Source organism: Melospiza melodia, chromosome 3, assembly GCF_035770615.1.
Source record: "Melospiza melodia melodia isolate bMelMel2 chromosome 3, bMelMel2.pri, whole genome shotgun sequence".
NCBI lineage: Eukaryota > Metazoa > Chordata > Aves > Passeriformes > Passerellidae > Melospiza > Melospiza melodia.
In genome coordinates, this window is record NC_086196.1 from 105873877 (window position 1) to 105896974 (window position 23098).

At 38.1% G+C, this 23098-nt stretch overlaps 1 protein-coding gene across 30 annotated transcripts in view; it reads right to left on the reverse strand.

Moving 5' to 3' along the window:
• Nucleotides 1–23098, reverse strand: part of NRXN1 (neurexin 1) — a 679465-nt gene that overhangs the window by 75462 nt on the left and 580905 nt on the right. For 18 of the 30 annotated variants that reach the window (XM_063152502.1, XM_063152473.1, XM_063152481.1 and 15 more), the window contains 2 exons: nt 21767–21856; nt 20028–20347 (listed from right to left, as the gene is read on the reverse strand). In XM_063152502.1, coding sequence (XP_063008572.1) covers nt 20028–20347; nt 21767–21856 — 410 coding nt within the window. The remainder of the gene's footprint in view (nt 1–20027; nt 20348–21766; nt 21857–23098) is intronic. The other 12 variants (XM_063152504.1, XM_063152505.1, XM_063152486.1 and 9 more) reach the window with 1 other exon arrangement.

A 23098-nucleotide genomic window follows, 5' to 3' on the forward strand; every position in this document is an offset into this window, starting at 1 on the left:
AAAACACCAATTGGCATACAAACTACTTGATAGCTAATAAAATACTTGAATTATTTAAACACAGTACATGCAGAAAAACAGTTGCAATATTTTGTATTAAATTATAAAACTCAGATAAATACTGGAAATGCACAGTTGTCAAATTTATACCAAAGTTGATGCTATGGGACTGGTTTGAAATTCAGCCATTCAGCATGAGGTATTAGGCAGAATAAATTTAGTTCTCAACTTCAATTTACTGCTTGTAGGAGAAGTTTTCCTGCAAGGGAATAACATCTCTGCCATCAACAGTGGGTCATAACAACCTGATCCTCTGGAACACTCATGACAGGAGAAAGATTACATCCAATAAAACAGAAGTCACCAAAACTGCCCAATTCACAGCAATTGATTTGTAATCTATTAAATGGGGCAAATGATTTACAAAGGTCTGCTCAGACAATAAAGAGAGGTCATATCTACAGGCTGAAGTGGCATGCAAAGTTTTTCTAGATTAGCAAGGATGACATATATTATTTACCAGCTTGGGCATTATTATTCTTTTGAAGCTTCCATTTACGTTCAAAGACAAGCTATATAGCAGAGGGTAGGAGAGCTGTTCAGACTCACCATTGTCTTTAACAAATGACCTTCCCATAAGTCTTAAATTGCCTTGAATATACAAACTCCATTGTACCAGAACACCTTCAGACCCACAGGAGAGCAATAAACATGGGAAGCCTTCTATTACAATAATTATTGTAGATGAAAGTACCAGCCATTTCTGAAGTTTATTAATACACTAATGTATATTGCTAATAAATTAGTGCATTAATAAAATGTTAAGGTGACACTCAACAAAACCCTTGATTTATTATTTTCTGGCACATGTGGCCAGTTTTCACTGCAAGACCTCCAGGTCTTAATGGTATCAGTCACTTTTCTCTACACTCCAGAACTTCAAATGCATGTATCAAAATTTCACTTCAAGTTTTAAAAATATGAATTTCTAGCTCCCTGGTCTGCAGAGCTGAACCTGAGAGTATGAACTCTGGGTTGCAAAATGAGCAACTTATGGCAATACTACAAGGGTTGTGCCTAGTTTTTAATGGCACTTAAAATACTTCTATTATTCATGTTTTTGTTACATCACCTAAGAAGACAGGGACTTGCTGCAGAAGAGCCAGCAAAAAATGTAATTCCTGGACTACTGATATATAGAGAAAGGGCTGATATTTGGTCCTTTTCTTGGAAACAGCAGGAGACATCCTCACTGCTGCCACTGCACAAATCAGCACCAAGCCAAAGGATAGCTCTGTGTCTGGGCCACTGCAGAGCAACAGGGGACATGAGCTAATTTCAGCACTCAAACAGAATTTTAATCTCCAGGGACATCTTGCCCTGCTTTTCATCTGCAGATCTTTCTTGGTATTAGTTGAAGAATCAGCAGAAGTCAGGGAGAGCTACAGGGTCTGTAGGATTCTTCCCTCCCACTCCCCATCTCATGTGTCTTGCCTTCCCAAAGCTTCAGACCTGAGCAGATGAGGACAGAAATGCATGGGGAAATCATTCCAGATGTTGTGGTTCAGTGTAAACATATCAATCATGACGGGCCATTTCTGATGCATCATAACAGCAGCTGTTGAGTGCAATAAATTATGCTTAATCTGAAATATAGTTTCCACTTACAGAATAGGAAAAACTGTAAGTTCAAGCCAAGAGTCTGCAATTGCACAAAGCAAAACAACCTATCCAAAATGCTGCTAAGACAAGGGAAAAGCACCCTCTAAAGCATACTGTGACCTTTCAGTGAGATGATATCCAGTCAATTACATGGCTGCCATGGAACTCCGACTCTCTCAGTGTTGTTGGTGGCACATGACCTTAACAACAAGGAGCCATTTGATGTTAAAAAAAAAAAAAAAACAAATCCAAAACAACAAAACCAGCCAAAATCAAAACAGCTGTAGGACAGCAAAGGGGAGCATCATCACAGTGCAGAACAGTGAAGCAGGAAAAAATGTGTAAAAAAATATAAAGCTTACATCAACAATGCTGACTGATAAAGGAGGAAGAATTTAAAGAGAAAAAAAAAATAGCTGGAATAAGGAAAGAGACTAGAAGCCAAAGGCCATGCCAGTGCCAAAGCACAACAAAGCTTTGACACGGCTGTAATTTATTCAGAGGGCACAACAATGCAAGGGATCAGAGCTTTATCCTTTTTTCTGGACTTGCTGCATTTTCCTGAGTTTATTTCCTCTGTTGCCACATCACATGTGTGATGTGTTCATCATATGTTCAGCTCACCTATCCTTAGAAGTCATTGGGGAAGTCAAAGCTGTGCCAGCAGGAGCCAAGGGCTATGCTGAGCTGGATGTGCAAAGGATGCCACAGGCAAGCCCAGAAGCTGCAAGACAACCCGGATTGTGCAGCACACAAGCTGCTGTGGGGTGGCTCTGGAGGACTCACAGGCCACACACAGGGCTGAAATCCTTGTCATGGTGAGCTCTTACCCTTTCCAAAACACCCTTTGAGGAAATGCCCGTGCCAGCCACAGCATTGTAGCCGCCAAAGTGCCTTATGTGCCAGATGTTCAGCATTTCACCAGTGTTCCAGTTTAGTGGTGTGCTAACAAATGAAACCACACATCAAGTAAGATGCTTACAGTTTACTTTGTGTGTAGAGAGACCTTTAAAAGCAGCTTGTTTTCAAAATCTGTAGGCAAACATGAACAGCCGACAATTAGAAATGTGGTTTTAGAGTCTGTGGGGATCTCTATCGAGCCCTCATCTGGGAGCTGGGAACAAGAGATAATGCCAGAGGGGGACGAGCAAAACTATGGATGAATTTACTCTGTGTAGCCTGATACTGTGAAAGCAGGTGCAGTGACATGTCTTCATTATTACTTAATCTTTCCATCTTGTAGATATGGGGATTGGGACAATGATGGGGATTGGAACTGTGGTGCAGAATACTCAGCTGAGATAATCTAATTTACTTTAGTGTCTGCATCGGTATTCAAACTCAGTTGCTCATGAAGCAAAACAAGAAAATACATTTTGTCCCTTTTCTAAGCCATTTCTTGGCTGTTTCAATTATTTAACTAAGCTTCTCAGTGAAAATAAATGCCAAAACAGCTTTGCAGAAACCTTCCTTTCAGGAAAAAAAATTTAAAAAATAAACCACTGAGCACAAAAACATGAAAAAAGGCAGAAAGATGAAAAACTTATTTCATTCCAAGCATGGATTGACTGCATATAAATTAATCATACTACATAGGGAAGGGAAGAGCAAATCTCCCTGAGATATAATAGTGTCATGTATCACAAAACAGATTCAGGGCACACCATGGTGGAACTGAGCATGAGTGACAGCAAAGGTGCAGTGCTGTGGCAAATGCATTTATGATCTTAAAAAGAAATAAATCAGCATTTCTGGATAATTACCTCTGAAAAGAAAAGAAAAAATAACTGCAATACTTAATAGCATCAGCTGCAGTCAGTCTATGGTGGAGTGCTAATGCTTATGATGAGGGAGGGGATGCTCTGCTTCCTACAGAGATCGAAGAAATGATGATGATACAACATGAGAAGAAATACAAGAAGATGATCTGATAATCAGGAAGTAATAAAATAAGACAAAGATTAAAAAAAAAAAAAAAAGCCTTCAGGTGATTTACTGATTTACAGAAAACAAAATCTCTTATTTTATAGTGCCAGATTTCTATTTCTTATCATTTAAATCAGAAGACGATGCTTTATCTTTTAGGCGAAGATAAGAACCCTTGTAATGGCACTGTAATGGATATCAAAGAAAGGAGTGTCAAGACCAATAAGCATTGTCACAGAGACAGAACTGTAGACAAAGCAGGATCCCAGGGCATCTTCAGACCCTAGGACTACTTTGCCCTAAGTTAAGAGATTTTACTCAAATCAGGCAGGATTTTACTCAAAAATTAAACCATTACTCTCTCCAACAGAAGAAAAACAAAAGCAAACAAAACAAAAAAACCCCAAAGAAACAGAAAAAAATTCCAACACACAACAAACAAAACCATCCAAATAGATACATTTTCATAACTAGCTGCTGCTCCCAACACTTTTTTGCTGGGCATGTGGTCATTGACAACACACCACTTACACCCTTAGTTTACAAATCATCTCCATGGCAAACAAAGCTGTTCAAGCCCGTGAGCACAAAAACACAGTGGATGCTGTGAGTGTGAATAAAATATAACTTAAGCATCCCTTCTAAACCTATGACATACAATGACTTTTAGGAGAGGTAGGCTTCCTGGACACAAAATTACTAAAATGCAGCCTGAGGATATATTTTTTCCACCTACAGTCTTATATGTTTTACTTTGGAGGAAACTTCATCAATACTTAACACTCAATGACTTGACATCAAGAGAACTCCTGCTCTATGCCTTATGAAGTTTTTTGGGGTAGAGGAAGGTTCCTCCATTACCTTTTTGAAGCTCAGCAGTAGAAAACTGAAGCTATTGATTAATTTGTAAAGGCAATTCTACATTTACAGCTGTGCAAGAGAAGGAAAAAGAAAAAAAAAACAATGCCTCACTCTGAGCTTGGTGTTCTCGAGATACCACCAGAGTATCAGTGGAATTTCTGAGTTAAAAGAAATCCCATGAGATAAGAGACTCAGTTAAACACAAGGAACTGCAGCGGTTCCTCTGTGTAAAGGTACAGACCTGCATAAAGGAAACAATGCATGGGTAACCAGCCAGCTTGCAGTTTGTATTTGCATTTCATCAAAACTCAGAGCTCCTTTCCAGCACAGCAGGCAGTTAGCTTGCCCTAATTACTGCCAGAGAGACCCAGATGCTTTTGTCAGCTCTTCAAGCACGGAGAAAGATTACCAGCAGGCAAGCCAGCCATAGGATCAAGGATGGCTCCTAACAGGAGGCTTGTGAGAAATCCTCTAATACTTATGTTCTCCACCAAATGGAAGAAATCTAAACACTTTATAAATCTGAGATCAAGCCAGACTATTCATACACAGGATTATCCTCCACGCTGAAGAAACAAACACAAACATGATCAGTTAAAGACAGAGCTATTGCAACAAACTTTTTTTGTGTGATTTTTCCAGATACAAAGCAGTGCCTTGAGCGGATAGGAAGGCACAGCCATTCAGCAGATGTGCCTGCCCACCAAAGGGAGAGGATGTGACAAAAATATGTGGGGTCCAGCATCTCCCACTCTTTGGTGTGGGTTCAACCTCTCTTCCTGATTCCAGTGGCAGAGGAGGCTGGAGCCCAAAGGATTGCAGCCTTTTTACCTACACAGATAGTCTGAATGAAGTAAAAGCAATTACTATTTTTCACATTTTGAAATTACATGGAGAGGATCCTCCATTCTCTTGCAAATTGAATTTCACAAGCTTTCAAAGCAATTTGGCTTAAGCTTGAGAAATAGACTCAGCAGCAGCTTTTTATCCAGCAGTGGTGGGGGAGGCCAGTGCCTCTTATCACTGATTTCAGCAGCTGGTTGAAACCAGCACAAATTCTCTATCACCATACAAAATACAATTACCTTTTTTACCCTCCTCATATGAGAGTAGAAAAAAAAACCTGTTTGTTTGAAAAACTAGGACTGCAGCTTAACCTGAAATACTTTCTTCTCTTCAGCTGTATGATTTTTTTTTTTTTAATGAAAAGCCTGATGAATGCAGTTCGGGGCTGTGTGTGTCGTAAATCTGTAACCATTTGCTGACTTTTTATATATGGTAAAACTCAACTGGCACCCAAGCTCTCCCCTGCCCTGTTTCTGCTGATTGCTGAATTTGAACTGGTCACTTGGGCAAAACAAGCAGAGCAATTCCTTCTCCCTAGCAAAAGTCAAAGTGACACTCTAGTTAGAAGTTAAATATTAGTGTTATTGACATTATGTTGGGAGTTTCATCCTCTTTTGAGCAAAAGAGCAGAAAATCTGGAGGGAGGGTCTTCCAAAAGTTTTGAGATCCTGCCACAAAAGCAGCTAAATTGGCTTTGTAGGCCTCTGTGTAGGCAACTGTGTCGCGTCCCACATGACTTCAAACAATGTTCAAGTTCCAGCAATATCTGAATCAGAACATTTGTTCAGCAAATTAAATGCACTGCCTGAGATGGTAAAATATTATTCAGGAAAAGAGAGTCTTATCCAAGCACAATTCTATTGCTCCTAATTTGTCCTGTATAAAAGAACACTGACTTTGGGCCTAAATCTTTGCTCATTTGCAGATGCCATACACAGCACACAATATTAGGGTCTACCTGACTAGCTGGTGGTTAAGGATGGACTGCAAACCCAGGTGGGTCACTGTCTCTTCGCCTATTTTTCATTTGAAACTCTCATCCCAAGAACTCTTGCATTCTTTTCTTTTTTTTTCCTCTTCTCACAACACGAAAATTAGAATTTTGCAACTCACATTCTCCTCTCAGCTACATTGATGCCCTTAACTGAAGTCAATGGAGTTGTACCACAGTGACTGAGAATTTGGCTTGGTATATGAAACAGTTATCAAACAGGTTTTTTTATTTGCCAGAGTCAAGGATCTTGTAAGCAAAAAAAAAAACAAAAAAAAAAAAACAAAAAAAAAAAAACAAAAAAAAAACAAAAAAAACCAAAAAAAAACAAAAAAAACCCAAAACCAAAACCAAAACCAAAACAAAAAAAAAAAAAAAAAAACAAAAAAAAAAAACAAACCCAAAATTAAGAATTAGCTAATTAGCTGTTTGGCTGCTTTCAATGGTACTAATAGCTTTTTTGTCCCTTGAGAAACAAATCCTCTCAGAGAAACAAACATTTAGGTGCTATGACAATACTAAGAAACTTGTCAGCACAGCCCAGGGAATTTCCTCTTTAGTTCACTATTTGCAGTTTCCTCTTGGTCAAGAGTGGCTGCAAGTTGTTCCATGTGATACCTGCTGCAACCCTCTGTGCCTTCAATGGACCTTTGCACCCCAGTTCCCAGAGCACAAGTGTGAAAACCAGCATTAAATGAGAGACTTGCTGCCAGCCTGGGCAGAAAAGGACTGACATCACTAGTAGCATCAGCCACTTTATCCCAGTTCTTTGTCAAAGTCAGGGATGGAAACTTGGAGAGAGCCATCAAAGTTTGTACTGGAGGAAGTTATACCAAAATTTTTATTATGCTAAAATATTGACATATCTGAGGTCTGCTTTTGTTTATGGTTATGTGTATTCATGTTTTATGTGCTAGCACCCTGAATCTTCTTAAGCTTCACCAAAACTCTTATAACTATAGGATATTCAGGATACTCTAAGAATATTAATTACTCCTATCTAACTTCTCAGGGTCTTCATTGTCCAAACTTCATCTTTACAAAGAAAGGCCTCGCAGCCCTTAAATACCTTCTATTCAAGATTCCACAGATCACTCCTCTCCCACAGGAAGTTAAATACAGGCTCTTGAGGCAAATATGTCAGCAGATTATGTAGGAAAACAATCTGTCAATTATTCATCTATTTTTAGCTGTCAGTAGTGTGGTACAGCAAGTGGAAAGAAAAGGAGGAGAGCTGACAAAGTAATGAGCCATCTTTTCTAAAGATCACCAGTAAATGCTCTGCTGGCCACAAAGAACCACAATTAAGATCATGCTGACATTGATAATTAATGAGCCATTTAAAACCTGCAAATCAGACTACACTTTGCATGCCCTATCACCTGTGGGTGAGATTTTGTAGAATGTAATTCACAGGTGCTCTGCTTGGATAGAAATGAAGCATTTCATTCATTTCAAATTTTCACTGTTACAGAAAAGTGGCTGAGATATCAGAATCACTGCTCATGGCACATCTTAATTAGAGAGATGAAAGAAAACAGAACTTCTTCTGTAGGGAATGAATGAGAACTGACTGAGATTTTACCTTTAGCTTAGACCTAGGTTAAGATGGCACCAGAACAGACATAATTATTTCTAATTTCAAGGAACGACTTGATTCAAGAAAACACTTGAAAAGAGCATGTTTAAAACCCTTCCAATCCCAGCATTTACTTAAGAACACGTTTAAAGAAAACACATATATTTAAATACTATCTTGAACTGGAATTCCTCTGCATACTGAAGCCCCACAAGCATTATCTGAAAAATCTCATGTATCTTACTCATCAACAATAGATTTTATAAAATTTCCTTTTACACTACTGAAAAAAATAAAGCAATTTCCATGATTACAGCCAATAGTCAGGAAATGCACCATTACAGTTCTATCTTACTGTTAGTATTTCTAAATAAAATTGTGCTCACACTGTGACTTTCACCTCTGCCACTGCATTTTTCGCTTCTCTGAGACCAAGGAATGCCAGCAAGGAGTTTTACTCTAAATTCCTGTTTTCTCCCATGGGCATATGGACTCTCCTCGTTCCCTAAGTGAAACACCTGAATACACTTCCTGTAATATTGATCTATTTTTCTTTCTTCAAAGGGAGGAAAAACCCTTTGGCTCCATCTGCGTAGGTCATGTGAGTAGAGTTTTTTACTGATGACCTTGCCTTGACATAAGGTAAACTTGCCATTTGGTTTGGTTTGTTAGACACCTGAACATGAGCAAAATTTGCAATGTAATGAGCAAAATTTGATGAGCAAATGCATGAGCAAAATTTGCAAGTAATAATTCTGTGGAAAACGTGCTTAAACCCTGAGTACAAGCTGAAATATGAACAGTTATATATTCAAAACAGCAGAAATAAAAAAAGAAATAAATAAAAGAAGGCACACTGTATTACAAAACCATTCTTGTTGAGTTATCCAGCTCATTTTACTACCAACCCAGGACTCTAGAGGGAAAACAAGAATACACCTCTTCTAATGTTCAACTCTAAGCTAAAATCAAACCTAGTTGTTTTTTCAACAATGCTGAAACTTCCACCTACTAAGATGAACAACGTTGCTCAGCGTTCATCATTATTATTTTAATATTGCACTAGAAATAAAATGGAATTGCCATATGGTGGAATTATCATGTCAGACATCTGTTACCTCCCTCTTATGGAAAAATATAAAGCACTTCAGTCTATTCACAGGCTAAGCAAACTGATAGCTATTATTAATTTATAAAGATATTTATTAAACAAAGATGTTAAGTATAGGATTAAATTAATTGTAGGATTTTCTTTAGAGGCTTACCTGCGTAACACTAAAAACACAGATAATGTTCTCTATTTCTGTGTGGACTCAGCACTACAAAAACTATTGCAAAATTTTGAATATTGAAGTCAGTTAAGATTGCAGAGGAGGCACTGCCTCAACAGATTTGCAAAGCTTTTCAAACAGTTGACTGAAAACATTGGGCAGATCTCAGCCATTTACAGGTTTATGTCTAATTAGATGAACATAATACACACAAAACACTTTTCAAACACTGGTCTTATTTTGATTTTCATTTTAAAACTTTCTCTTTTGTTTTTTTAAATTTGCCTGTACTTAACTATGAGGAATAATAATCTTAAAAAATCACACAGAAATAGGTTTGAAAAGAAGTCTTTCTTTTTTATTCTCGGTATGCTGCTGGCAAAAATTGAAAAACTATTTTTTTTGTCATCAAAAATGATTCTTCCATCAATCATTGGGGAAGGCAATAACCACATCCTGACCTCTTCTCTCTTGCATGTGCTTTTAACCATGACTGTCATTTCATAAGGAAAATAACACAACTGCCTTTATGCCTCATTTAACTATAATATTTCGCCATTTTAATCACTTTAGAAAATATTATTTCTAAGATTATTCCCATGTATGGTGACATAAACAACCATCACCCATCCTAGGGACAAAAAATGTTAATATCATAATCAGGGAAACATTTTAAGCATTCATGCTATCCTAGTTACAATTGGACATCACCTCACCATAAAAATGTAACAAAAAAAATTATGTTTATACACTCAAATACGTACGCAAATACTTAATTTTTAGAAGGCAACACATATCTAGCTACCACTGCCATCCTACCCTGTGGAATATGAAGGTATTGATAATGCTTTGGTATGGATTACATCAGTTAATTACCAAGTCCATCACACCTACAGAAAATGCATTCAGACTGTCATGTTTAATAACTCTGGAAGCCTGGAATTAAGCAACTAAGTCTTCGTATTAATGTAAGGAATTATCAGCTTCTCTGAAGGCATTAAGTCTAGATGGATGTCGCTAAAACATTCAGTAAAATTCCCAGACACTTAATTTTAGAGAATTTGTGGCCTCGTGAAACATGGAGACAGGATCTACGCTCATTTTTCCAAAATATAACCTGAAATAGACATAAAGAAGGGGGAATATTTCTCTTTGGAATTTATTAATACTGGCACATTTGTGAAAATCACAAGAGAATCTGGACAGGAAGAGAAAAGCAAATGATGTATTAGTCAGTGGAATCAGCTACAGCTACATGGACATCAGAACCTCACTCGTGTTGTTCCCAGCACCCTCACAGCATCACTCAGCACAGATAATGATGTCCTGCTTTAAAAACCTGAAAATAATATTTAACTGTCATGTGAGATATGGCTAAGGCCATTTTTTATGACTTCATCCTTTTTTTTTTTCCTAATTCATGTCAGAATCTTCTCTGAATTTATAGGGTTATGCTGGGAGCTGAGGAAAAACCTGCAAGCTGATGACTATTTCAGAGGCCCTGTTGACCCCTTCAGTCTTTCCTTTACATAGGATCCACCCACAAAGCCCCAGACATTTAATATGTGGCTGGATTTAAAGACCTAACAAGATAACACAGGACCTTCAAGCCTTTTGTTCGCCTTGTGAGCCTCTTTCCTCTGGGATCTGAGGGAATATCAGCACCATGCAATCTCTTCACTCAGGCTTCCTCCCCCATGGTTTCTGCCCTTTCCAGAACTACTTCTGCTTGCTACCTGTTCTCCCAAAACCTGGTACTTGCACCACTGTGTTTTTAGAGACAGACACAACCTGAAGTGATGATGTATCTGAACACATCAAAGACAAGAATGGATTTGATCCTCAGTCCATCATCAACTCACAGCTGGGAAGTGCTTGGTTATTTATTGATGGAGAGAAATATATAATCAGAGCTTCTGGAGTGGACTTTAAGAAAAAAGCTCCTATTTCTCACCCCATGCTCCTATGCACTTCTAGGAGAGAGTGGTATAGTTGGATCCAAGGAAAAATTTCTATTCTTCTCTCCCTCAATGCAGATGCCCCTGCCCATCATTTATGTTCCCTCTTTGGAGAAACTGGCAGGTCTCATAGCTTTCTTCCTTAAGTCCCTTTGGAGACTTTACTGCTCTCCTTCAGTAAAAAATTTCCAATTTAATAGCTTCATCTGGCTTTTAAAAATGTGCATATCTGTGTGTCTGGGTGTGTATAAATATATGTGTATGCTTGCGAAACCATACTGCAAAAAAGAGACATTTCAACAGAGGTTCATTAAGTGAAAGGAAAACTATGCAAAGAGATAAACACTGCATGCGAAGTTATTCATAACAGAATTGCAGATGTTCTAGGCAAAGAGCATCAAGACATAACACTTAGGAAGTATCTAACTCTGAAGTAATGCCAGCATATAAACAAAACATAAGTTTCAGCTGTTTGAATCAACTGTTGATTACTGAATGAAAACAAATATTTAAAGACAAGTTTAGCTAACAGATTAAATTAAATAACTCAATAAATCACAAAGTACTTATTGAGTTATTCAGGATAGATATAGGATGTTGATACTACCCACGGGGAAAAATAGAGTTTTGAAGAAACCTTCTATAATAAATTAACTGAATGTCCCAAGAATTGTTTGATTAAAGAAAATGATCTGCAGCCTGTGAGGCAGGCATGCCTGTGAAGGAAGATTTGGTCTTAATAACTGTAAATGAGCAGAAAGGTTTCTCACATTGCTGTCACCCTTGAGTTTAGAAGAAATCTTCAGTATTTAATGCGGTTGTATCACCTACATTTTGAAGAGCTCTGATACATGCTTGATGTTCAGCAACACATCACACAACAGACTCTTGTAATCAGATCCTTGCCAGCCACACATAAAAGCAGGTTGCACACTGCAACTTGCAGCAATTAGCCTGATTAATTAGATATGGAAAGAAAATTCATCTCCCATGTGCTGTGGAAACCCTTGGAATCCACTGGCTGGCTGCCAGCAGCAGGAATGACCCTGCTGCAGTGCGCTGGGGGGGCTGCAAGCGTGGCAGCACTTGGAAGAAGCTTTGTCGTGGCAGGGTGCCTGCTCTGGGCTCTCACCACTCAGAGAAGAAGGTCTCACCCTGACTCAATTTGCTTTTCTTTCCCTCAGCTCTCAGGAATCGCACACAAAGGAAACAGAATGTATTATTCCACGCTTTCTGAAAGGAAATTGTGTGAGCCGAGCTTGTAAAACACACACACAGCACTTCAATCATAAAAATGCACCAAAGGAAGTGGTTAACGAGATCTTCAGGCTTAGCAGGGCTCCAGAAAGTGATAAGGGGACTGAACGACTCTTGCTTTCTTTTCACAGGAGAACAGAAGCTCTGAGACACAATACCAGGATTTCTATCCTTCAAGGCTTCTGAGAATCAGTGACTGTAACACACCCAGCCTTTTTCAGCCACCCCAAATGCAGAAAAACGCATTACAGCCATGTGATGGTGCAGTTAAGGGTCACCAGCTCAGCAGCAACCTTTTGTTCCACCTGGGTGATACAATCCCATCTCTGTGTAATCCTAATGTTTATTTAGTGTGCTGGCAGGCACTGAGAAGGAACAGTGGAAGGCACTGCTCCTCAAACTCTCAAACTGGAGAGTTTGAGAGAGATCCAAGCATTTCTTCATGTGAGGATCCTTCCTAAGAAAAGAGGTTGACGCAAAGAGTGTGACTACGAGGGAAATATTTTCCACCAGCAACAAATCACTGCTAAATTTGTTGTTTGCTCAGCAACAGTTTGATGCTGTCCCATGTTATGCAAAGGGATGGTTTAGAAATATTACTCTCCCAACATGACATGAGCAACTTACTAGGAATAAAGAAAGGCAGCACACTATGAAAGAACATTGGTACCAAGATGACTGCTCTACTAAATTTCACCTTATTTAAAAATGGTAATGTGTCAGAATTTGAGACTGGATAAGATTAATCTGGGTTAAAAAAAACCATAATAAAGCAAATTGTTATAAATTAACTCGGTCATTTAAACATGAAAGAACAACAAAATTAAAGCAGCAAGTGGCCTGAGATCCTTTTCTCTCCAACTGAACTTAAAAAGAATTTTTTTTGCAACTAATTAACCAGCAATTTAGGCAAGCATCTTGCCATTCTTTGGATTATTAACACTGCTGTAATTTCATTTACAAGCAGATTTTTTTCCCTGTGTGTATACAACACAGGGGGTAGTTTCAAAGCAGTGCACAAGGTTTTAGATATATCCCACTGGCTGCACAGAAATTCCATGGTTTGGGTTCCTTTTGGAGGGGCTGGAAACCCATCCCACCTGGATGGTTCCTCGTGAAGGAAATCCACAAGAGAGCCAAAGACAAACCAGAAGTCTTTTCTGGATTGTGCAGTAGGAATGAAATAGCATTGCTGACCATGTTCAGATGTTTCTGTGCCTGCAGTTTTCCATGCAACTGGTTGGGATTTGCCTTTGGTGCTCCACTGTGCTCCAAAGAACCTCTATGAACTATTTCTCTCCAACAAATGCCAACAACAACAAACAGCAAATCTTATCCTCTGAGCTTGGCACAATTAAGGATACTGTTTGAGCATTTATACATTAAAGTGCTATATGATAAGATTTTCAAAAGCATTGATAAAATATAGAAACATTAATGAGTCTGAGGAACTTCTGAGAAACTCATCCTAAGCACACACACACACTTTGTTCTTTTTCATCTTTACTTTTTAAACACAAAGCAGAGGAACACCTGGCTCTGCAATATGCAACAGGAGACCAGGATGGGTGCCAGAACTCACACAATTCAGATTCTCTGGAAGCTTAATATCCTTGAGATCTTTATGCTGAACCAGATTTGACTGAATTGGTCAATGAATGCAATATTTATTGAGAGGGACAGACAGACAACCATGAGATTCTGTAAGTAATACTTGAAGACAATGAAACAACGAGCCAGTTCAAGAGGCAGTTGTACTGAATTTTCTAAAGCCACCTATTTACAGAACTCCAGTACTCCAGCTGAAAAGCCAATATTCAATATGGAAATATTTTGCATTAAAATGGGAAAATCTAATGTGATCAGGTAGCAAATATTAAAACAAAGATTGATAAGTTTAACGTTCAGTGCCCTTTTTTCAATTTATTAGACATCTTGAGTGCCAGTGATTTTGACAATTATGTTTTAAAACAATTAATTAAATTATCAAAAATCACTAGAAGAAACTTAAAATTCTTAATATGATTAAGAATTAATTTTAAACAAAAAAAAAACAAAAAAACCCCCCAAAAAACCCCCAAAAACAAACCAACCAACCCCCCCCCCCAAAAACCCAAAAAACTCCCAAACAAACAAACAAAAAAACCCAAAACCAAAAAACCCAAGGAAAAGTGGAAGGGTTTCACGCACCTAGCTAAATTTCTGTCTACCTGCAATTGATACCTTCACAACTACCATTTTTCACAGAGATCCTACTGCCAATGAGATTTGTCCTGAACACTCAAATCTCCCAGACTCTGTCAGGTAAGGGACACGTATGGATGCTGAGCACTGGGACACTGGGAGCTGTGGGATTCACTTTGCACTAGTGAGCATCTGTTGAATCAAATACTCCTGATTTATCAGAGCCCTGGGGAAGAGCTTTGCCTGATGGGGCTGATGAACCTTGAAAGCTGGTGTGACCATCCAGGGAAAGAACTGGAAGCAGATATATGAAAAGAACACAACTTGTGCATAGAAACGGGACTTTGCAAAGCTCACAGCACATAATTTTAAACCAAAATGGGTGGAAAAAACTCATCCTAATAATGTTATCTTCATTCATTTAATGATCAGTGAATCTCCATAAAACATGCTCACATTTGCTGTCCTGTGTAGAGGTCATGTGTTCAACAACCATTCTTAAAATTGAACTCTTTCCATGGATAACCCCCCTGTTTTCTGCAGTGCTTGTTTTTATTGGCAGGTGAAGTTCCTGAGCCAAGCCTGTCATTGTCCCTGCTACAATGAGTGCTATTTAAATCTGCTGCTTCAATATATGTAAAGAAACCTACCCTTCACCTGGTGTATGCCCTCCAAGGCAACTGACCAAATTCCAGTTCATTGATTTAGTTCTGCATGACCAAAAATCAGTGCCTATTGTTCCCAAACATGTAATCATCTCACAGTATAGAGCAATTGCTGGCTAACTGGCTTAGTGTTATTGATAAGAACAAGGAGGACTGCCAGAATATGTTATGGAAAATTTTAAAAAGCTATTTAGCACACAATTTTCAGAAATGGTTTCCAGTGCATGAGAGTAGAGGCTGGTCTGTGGATAGGCTGTCATAATCAAATCCTTAGAAAGGAATGAGAAATGAGCATATTATTCTTGATTTACTATCACTTCATTTACGATTTCCAGTTAATACAGATTCACAAAGCCTTGCCAAAGAGATACTAAAGGCCTGATTGGGCTTTCCTAATTCAAGCAAAACCCATTCTCTAAGTCCTTTTGAAGCCTTTCAGGCTTCTGCCAACTCTTGCAATTTTTATTGCAAGCCTTGCAGTACTCAATGTTTAGCTCAACATTTCATCTCCTGGAGTTCTGCAACACCAGAATCTTTATTTTCAGTTTTAAAAGATGTTTATCACCTTCATGACTGAAAAGAAAAACTTGCAAATCAGACTTTTTTAAAGTGTTAAAAATAAAAGGCAAAGAGAAGGAAGAACTTAACTGTATCATTTTGCTGAAAAACTTCATTGAAAGGTGATACTCTTAGAATAAATTAATGATTTCTGAGCCTGAGTGCATACTTAAGGTTCCCTAAAAGTTAGCAACACATATTTTCATGTAACACAAGTCCTGTTCTCACAAAAATTAAGCTGGGGGTTTTCTTTCCATGCTCATAAAGGTGTGCAAAATGTTGAGCCTCCCTCCATGCAGTGTGGGGGGAGCAAAGGACCTTTCCATCAATCCTCAGCTCCCCTGCCAATGGCTGGGGCTTCCCCCAGGTGCCAATGGCAAAGTGTGGAGCACAGGAAACATCTCACTGCCCACCCAGCTGGTGCCAATTCTGCGCCAATGCTTGGCAGGAGATGCAGAATCTGCTGCAGCTCTGTGGTGATCCTGCAGCTGTCTGAAAAGCCTGGATAAAAAAACCACAGGGCAGTAAAATGTCCCTCCCACAATGGCTGTGAATCTGCACACTTGTTAACACTGAAACACCATGCTTGCTTCATTTCCCTCTTCCTCCTGCCTCCTGATTTCCTCTTTTTTCCCTTCCTCCTTACCTGATACCTCTTGTTTATTCTATGAGATACTGGAGGCAGGGACTCTCACTTCCTCTGTGTTTACCCAGTGCCCTGCATGGAGGCTGACAGCTTGGATGCCATTACAATCAAAGGGGGAGTAGGGGGGAGGATTTAAGGCACTAAGGAAAACCAGGCATTCACCTACTACTGACATTCAATAAGCTTTGAGTACCTTTCTCCCCTTAGAAAAATGTATATTTCCTAGAGCAATAATTAAGATGTCTGTCATCACCAAAACACCCATTGTTAAAATATTTCCAAGCTGGGAAAACCTTCATTTAGAGTCTTCAGCAAAAAGCATTTCTTTCTCAGAAGCACTAAGACCTCCTTCATCTAAAATCATGCACAACAATATTCAACACACTTTCTGGAAGTCCCATGTGGATCTTGCATCATATATTGCTTTTGTTAATATCTGTGAGGGAGCAGAGACTCCACCAATTAAACATTGTAGGTTTTTTAAAAGAACCTTTCCTATAAATAGAGATTTAAATGATCTTCTTTAAGTATTGCAATCTTTAATTTAATTCAATACCTCTGCAAATGGAGCAAACAATCTCTGACTGATTAGATCATTTGCTTCTATTCTATTTCAGCCATGCACTGGTTTGCAGTAATGTAAGGTTTTTTTCATTAGCAATTGCTGTTCAGCTGCATATTTTCCTCAGTAACCTAATTAATGCTGGAGAGGTAACTTTTCTTCTTGTGCATTACCATATGTCAGTGTAGTTGACACCGTTGCAGAGGTTATATATAAGCAAAAATCAGGAAAAAAATATGTAAAGGACAAAAATGAAAGAGAATGAAGAAATCAAAGGTAAATTTTTTTTCATGACATGGTGAGTGCCTTCATGTCCAGTGACATTAAGGTGGAAAGTGATTACTCAGCACCCTGCAGGACAGACCCATGGGAGCCCTATCGGTCACAAGCTCAGAAATTATTATATCCAGGTAGAATAAGAATGAAGAGATTACGTCCCTAAGGTGATTCAGTATCTTCCTAGGTCTTTGTGGCATGAGTAGTATAGCATCCTGCAGACAAATTTCAGCTCTGACTTTAGGATGCTATGAATCTCCCAAAATCAAATCAAGGCCTAATGGTAAACTGTGCTCCAGTGCAGTCCCTGACTAATTAAGTGTATGAAATGACACACAGAGATTCTACCAGGCAGGACATTCAGACATAGATGAAGTCAAGAAGGGCTCATTTGTACACTCAGAATGCCCCAAGTGCTGCAGTGATGTTACCATGGAATTCTTTCCTCACAAATGATGCTTTCAGGCTCCTAAATCAGGAGCTTCCCATGAGATGCATGAAGCCCTTGCCCCAGCCAGGCTAACAGGTGAGAGAGGCTGATCAAAACTTTCACATTCAAAAACTTTCACACAAAACTTGGTTTGCAGCCATGTTCTGCACCTCTGGGAGGTCCTGGAGCCTGCTGGAAGCTCCTCAGGGTGGGGAATCAAAGAGCTCATGGCATTTTGGCACAGCCACTTCAGCCAGAAAGGGATAAGGAAATGGCACAAATGCCTTGAGGCCACTCAGCCCCAGTGGCAGTGAGCTCCTCTAAAAAACTGAATAGATGTTCTGATAGAGTAAAAAAGGGCCGTATCTTATTTCAGGCCTAGAAACAGAAAAGCTTTGGGAAGTCATTTTGCCCAAATTGTTTTGTTTCCCCTCTTCAGAAAAATTTACACCGCACCACAGTTGTTAGCTTAAGAAAATTTTCTTCCAAAAATATCCCGCTGGAAAATCTCAAAAATAAAAGTCTTAGTGGCTAAACATGCAAATAGTGTGTAAATTATACTGGGGAATACTCCCAGAAACTGAGGCCAACTGGCACAGCAATTATACCAGTAAATTCCTGCTGCCTACAGATCATGCAAGGTGACAACTGAGAATGGTCCCTGTGACGTTTTTCCTCCAAAATTGTGCCTGGGAGTAACATGAAAGAGTGGCAGAGGCAACAGTATGCTGGGAACAGGAACAGCTAAACTTTGTTTAATTTTAATTTAGTAACATTATTTACCTCAAATTATTTCACACCATGTGTGTGTTCTACATTTTAGAGACTTATTTTCCCTTTGGTAAATTTGGTGAAGTCTTAGATTGTGTTGCTGCAAATACTGAGGTCAGACTAGTTGGATAATAGAATGCAAATACTATTTAAAACAGAATTAAGAACAAAGAAAATCTATTGCTATTTTTCAAAACTCTATAACTCACTACAATAACTATTTAAAGCCTCCTGCAGCCTGCAAGTAAAAATGCTTTTGTTTTAAGGCTCATTTTTAACTTAAATGTACTGCTTCAGGTTTGCTAAATAACAATTTTTACATTTACTTTGCCACAGTTTTTGATCCATAGTACAAAGCATACAAAAATACTACAGACAGAAAAGCTGAAGTGTCAAATTTGATGCCCCAATTCACTCTGTGATTTGAGGTTTTGCACAGAAAACAGACAACCTGACCTCAGCCTCTGTCTAACCTGAATGTGCTTCATTCTTGAGCAAATGAACCTAATTCAGCACACCCTGTCTCTCCCTCATGGTGCTTTCTGTGTTCCTTGTCCTACTTCTGGATCTCAGGAGTGCAGCTGTCTGTCATGGCTTGGTGCCACAGTGGGCACACAAGCATGTGAACCAAAAGGACATTAGAAAAGCTTTTAGCAGTGTACTTTTTTTTTTCTTGGTTTGGTTGAGGGTTTTTTGTTTGATTTTGTCTCTTTTTTGTTTGTTTTGTTTTTTTTTTTTTTTTTTTTTTTTAAGAAAGAATAAATATTAAAGAAGTTTTGGGTTTTTAAAGCACAACGCCTGACTGCTGTTACTCAAGGAAATACACAAGATGAAGGTTAATTCATTCACATTCTTTTCTTCCCTCCTTTCCCAATAAGTAAATTCCCCCACATATTATACAGAGATCCTGACAAAACCTGAAAGCTATTTAATATATCACCAAATTCATGAGTTGCAAATAACCTCAACAAACAATAAACAACAGCCCATGACTTGGAGCCTGAATCTCCCATGGTGCAGAGTGCTCTTAATTCCCCCTGCTGCCATTGCCTCTTGTGAGGAATACTGCCAGGGAAGATGATCAATCGTGGGACTAGAGAAAGTGCTAATTCCCTCTTTTCCAGCCTCTTGCAACTTTTTGTCTTCACACCTCCTTCCTTTTCTCTCTTAAAACGGAGTCTCTTTTCTCTATCTCATGGATAAAGTCACCACTTCATTTCATTATCTCTAATTCCAGACATCTTGCGTTCCTACACTGAAAGTAATCGATGTAAGACATCAAAGGAAGAAAGGGTACTTAAAAATATGCACCACTATGAAGATGGATGGCAGAGCAATGTAACTCAGCACCAGAACAATCTGAACTGGTAGGTTTGCCTAATTTAGAAGAAAAGCAAAGCCCTCACTTTCCCTCAAAATGCTGGTGAGCATCTCATCCGTGAGATGTGTACGGTACAGAACTTTCAACAGGAACTCATGCATTTCTTTAAAGGGGGAACAATTTCATCAGCAGAGGGAATGGGACAAAGGAAGCCACGCTCAGAGGTGGGAAGACATTTGCAAAAGGTGAGGAAGGTGACTAACCTGACCAATGGGTTCTTTGGTCGGAGCCTTTCCTCTTCTGGCGGTGCTGGTGGCCAAGGTGGTGGTGGTTTCCATGACTGACGTGGACATCTCCGACTGCATGGCGGTGGCTGTGGACTCGGTTGTCATAGAGGAAGGCACTTCACCAACAAGTCTCACATTCCCTTCTATCATGATGTTGGCATCATTTTCTGCTGCCATATTCAGAACTTTCAAGCCATTGTAGTAAAGACCAGAGAGCTGGCCTTGGAAAGGGTGGCCACGTTCCTTGCCTCCAATTTTTATGGTTGCTTGGCTATTGAAGATTGTGAGCTGACGCCCTGTGAAGATAATATTATATACATGCAAAAATGTTGACTGTGAACGCTGTACTCTACACGAGTGATAACAGATTGTCATGGGGTGAAAAATGAGAGCAATAAACTATAAGAAAAGGATTTGACTCATAATTCATTGCTTTTTAATGAGGTGTCCATGAAATGCATAAATTTTGAGAGCGTTTGCATTTTTCTTAATTTACGACGTTTTGAGATTTATATGTTTTTTGCTAAAAGGCCAATCAAATATACTTGCAAATGTTTGTACTACCAGATATACTCCTCTCCCTTTTACCTGAAAGCAGTGTTAACCTTTTGGTGTGTCTCAAGAATGCCAGGTTCTCTAATTCCTTAAAATAACTTTTTCTTCAAGTCTGCCAACATTTAAAAGTTTGTTGTTTTGTTTTTTTTTTCCACACATAGAGCCTATAGCTTTATGTACAAATGAGTTTATGTATGTATAGACATATACAAATATGTATATACACACAAAGTTTATATATATGCCATCAAGTCACTAGGTCAAGTGAGTTTTAAAGAATTTATGCAGTAATTTTTTGCATCTTTATGTAAGTGAATATTTACATTTTTAATTAAATATTTCATTTTTGTAGTTAAATGTTTTATTTCCCTGGGAAAAAAGAAACACATGGTTTGCACTAAGTATCTCAGAAGCAGATTCAGAAATAGATGTCTGATTGGCTTTCAGCAAGGCTATCAATTAAAATAAAATATTTTAGATGTAAAAGCGGCTTCAGAAATGATACACATACCGATGGAGAAATCATGGCACATTTCCATTAAAACAGAGAAATCCTCAGCAACAGTACCACTCTTAGTAAATAGAATAGTCACTTTAGTGACTATTTGGTTTCTGCTTACAAAAAGCATGCACACAACTTTAAGATCTGTTTTAATTAGTGTTTGTTCCAAAATCCCCTTAGAAGGTTGCAAACGTTAAAGGGACTTCATTTTGATTGGCAATTCATATTGCCCACTATTTAAGACACCTACAGTTTAAACAAATTTTTTTTCAGGACCATAATGAAGATATCATAACTACAGATATTTTTAGTTAATAATTTAGATGCTGGAACATGTAATATAATCTATGAATGATTTATAATTTTTGGTTAATGTTTGCTATGAGTACCTTCATAGATTGAGTTAGTGGATTATATTTAACAGTCCCTTTAACCTTAAGTTAACAGGGTAAGATTATTAAACAGCTGGTACTTCTAGAAATGTATAGAAATTATTATACAAGGTATGCAAATATTACTCTATATTTTACTTTTTAAAATTTGTTTTAATTTAGTTTTACTGAAATTTATTTTTTATGTTTATTAGTGTTACAATGAAGCACTACTTGGTTATGTTCAAATTATTTTTTTATTTGAAGTTTTAATCAATGTTTTTTACCTTTGTCGAGTAGCCATTCATCAACTACTCGACCAAGTCGATATGGAATTCGCTGTCTAGCAATCGCCAGGCGCTCGTTATCATTGTTTCCTTTAAAGTTTAAAGAGACATTTCATTGGTTAAAATCTGTAAGGTCAAAGGTTAAAAGTTAATACTTAAAGCTTGAGCTATACAGTTGCCACATGATTTTTTGAAATTTGGAATTTTAAAAAGTGCTACCTAGAACATTTCATGGTTCAGACTTTTCATTCATTCATTTATTTTATTTTAGCAAACAAAATTATTCCTATGTTAATTGAAAATTAGAAATCTGCATTTGAGCTAGGTTATTAAACTTATGTTATAGACAGACCCAAAAAACAAATTTAAACATCATCGAATGGCTTTACAAAAAAATGAGTTGACCTCAGGGTTTTGTCTTTTTTGATGTTTCTTATTAACTAGTTAAACATGTTCAGGTGAAACAGGTTTAAGTTTTCAAAAGACATCCAACCTCTCACTCCAGATTAGTCATTTAAAGAAGAAGAACACAACTCTTAATCACCATCTAAGGCACACTTACTTCTTCTGTCTAATAATAGTCCTGCTGTAACTTATTCCTAAGCAGAAAAAATACACATTTCTTCGCTTCATTTAAATAAAATTCAGAGATTCAAATACATGGTACAGAACAGACCAGGGCATTCACAGCTTGTACATTTTCTTAAGACTCCTTGACAATGTCTTGAAGGAACACCAAGGCTTTGACAAAAGTGACTTGCTGAAAGGTAGCCTGGTTCTGAAACGTGCAAGTGCTTTAAAATTTAGCAAGAGGCCATCTGGGGTGGGGTTTCGTAAGTTAAGAACTAACCAGAACCCAGCAATGCAAAGGACAAACTTGTCATATTTGCCAACTGTATCTATTCTCAGTCAGTGCAGAGATCTCTGACTTCTTTCACTAAAACAGTGAGATAAAATAAGTCTGGTGCAGTCAGAAAAATAGCAGATGAGGAATAATTAGCGAAACACTTTAAATATTTATTTGCAATTTTAGTTTTTTGTGTTTGAGTGATATAGTTGTGATCCCTCAGAATACCACTTAGAAAGCTACTTAGGAGAATGGCAAACCTAAATATTTCCTTCAATATGTAGGCTTTTGGAGGCCGTTTAGACCAACAATGTATTTTTCTTTCATTGTATTGGTTCATATTAATGAAGAATCTGAGAGATGAGCAAGATGGGTAAAATGCAGTCATTCATAAATCATGTCCAAATACAAAGTCAATCTTACTGGCTCAAATGTGCATATTTTCTTGTACTTCAAAACCCACCAAACCAACTAAGAAACCAAGT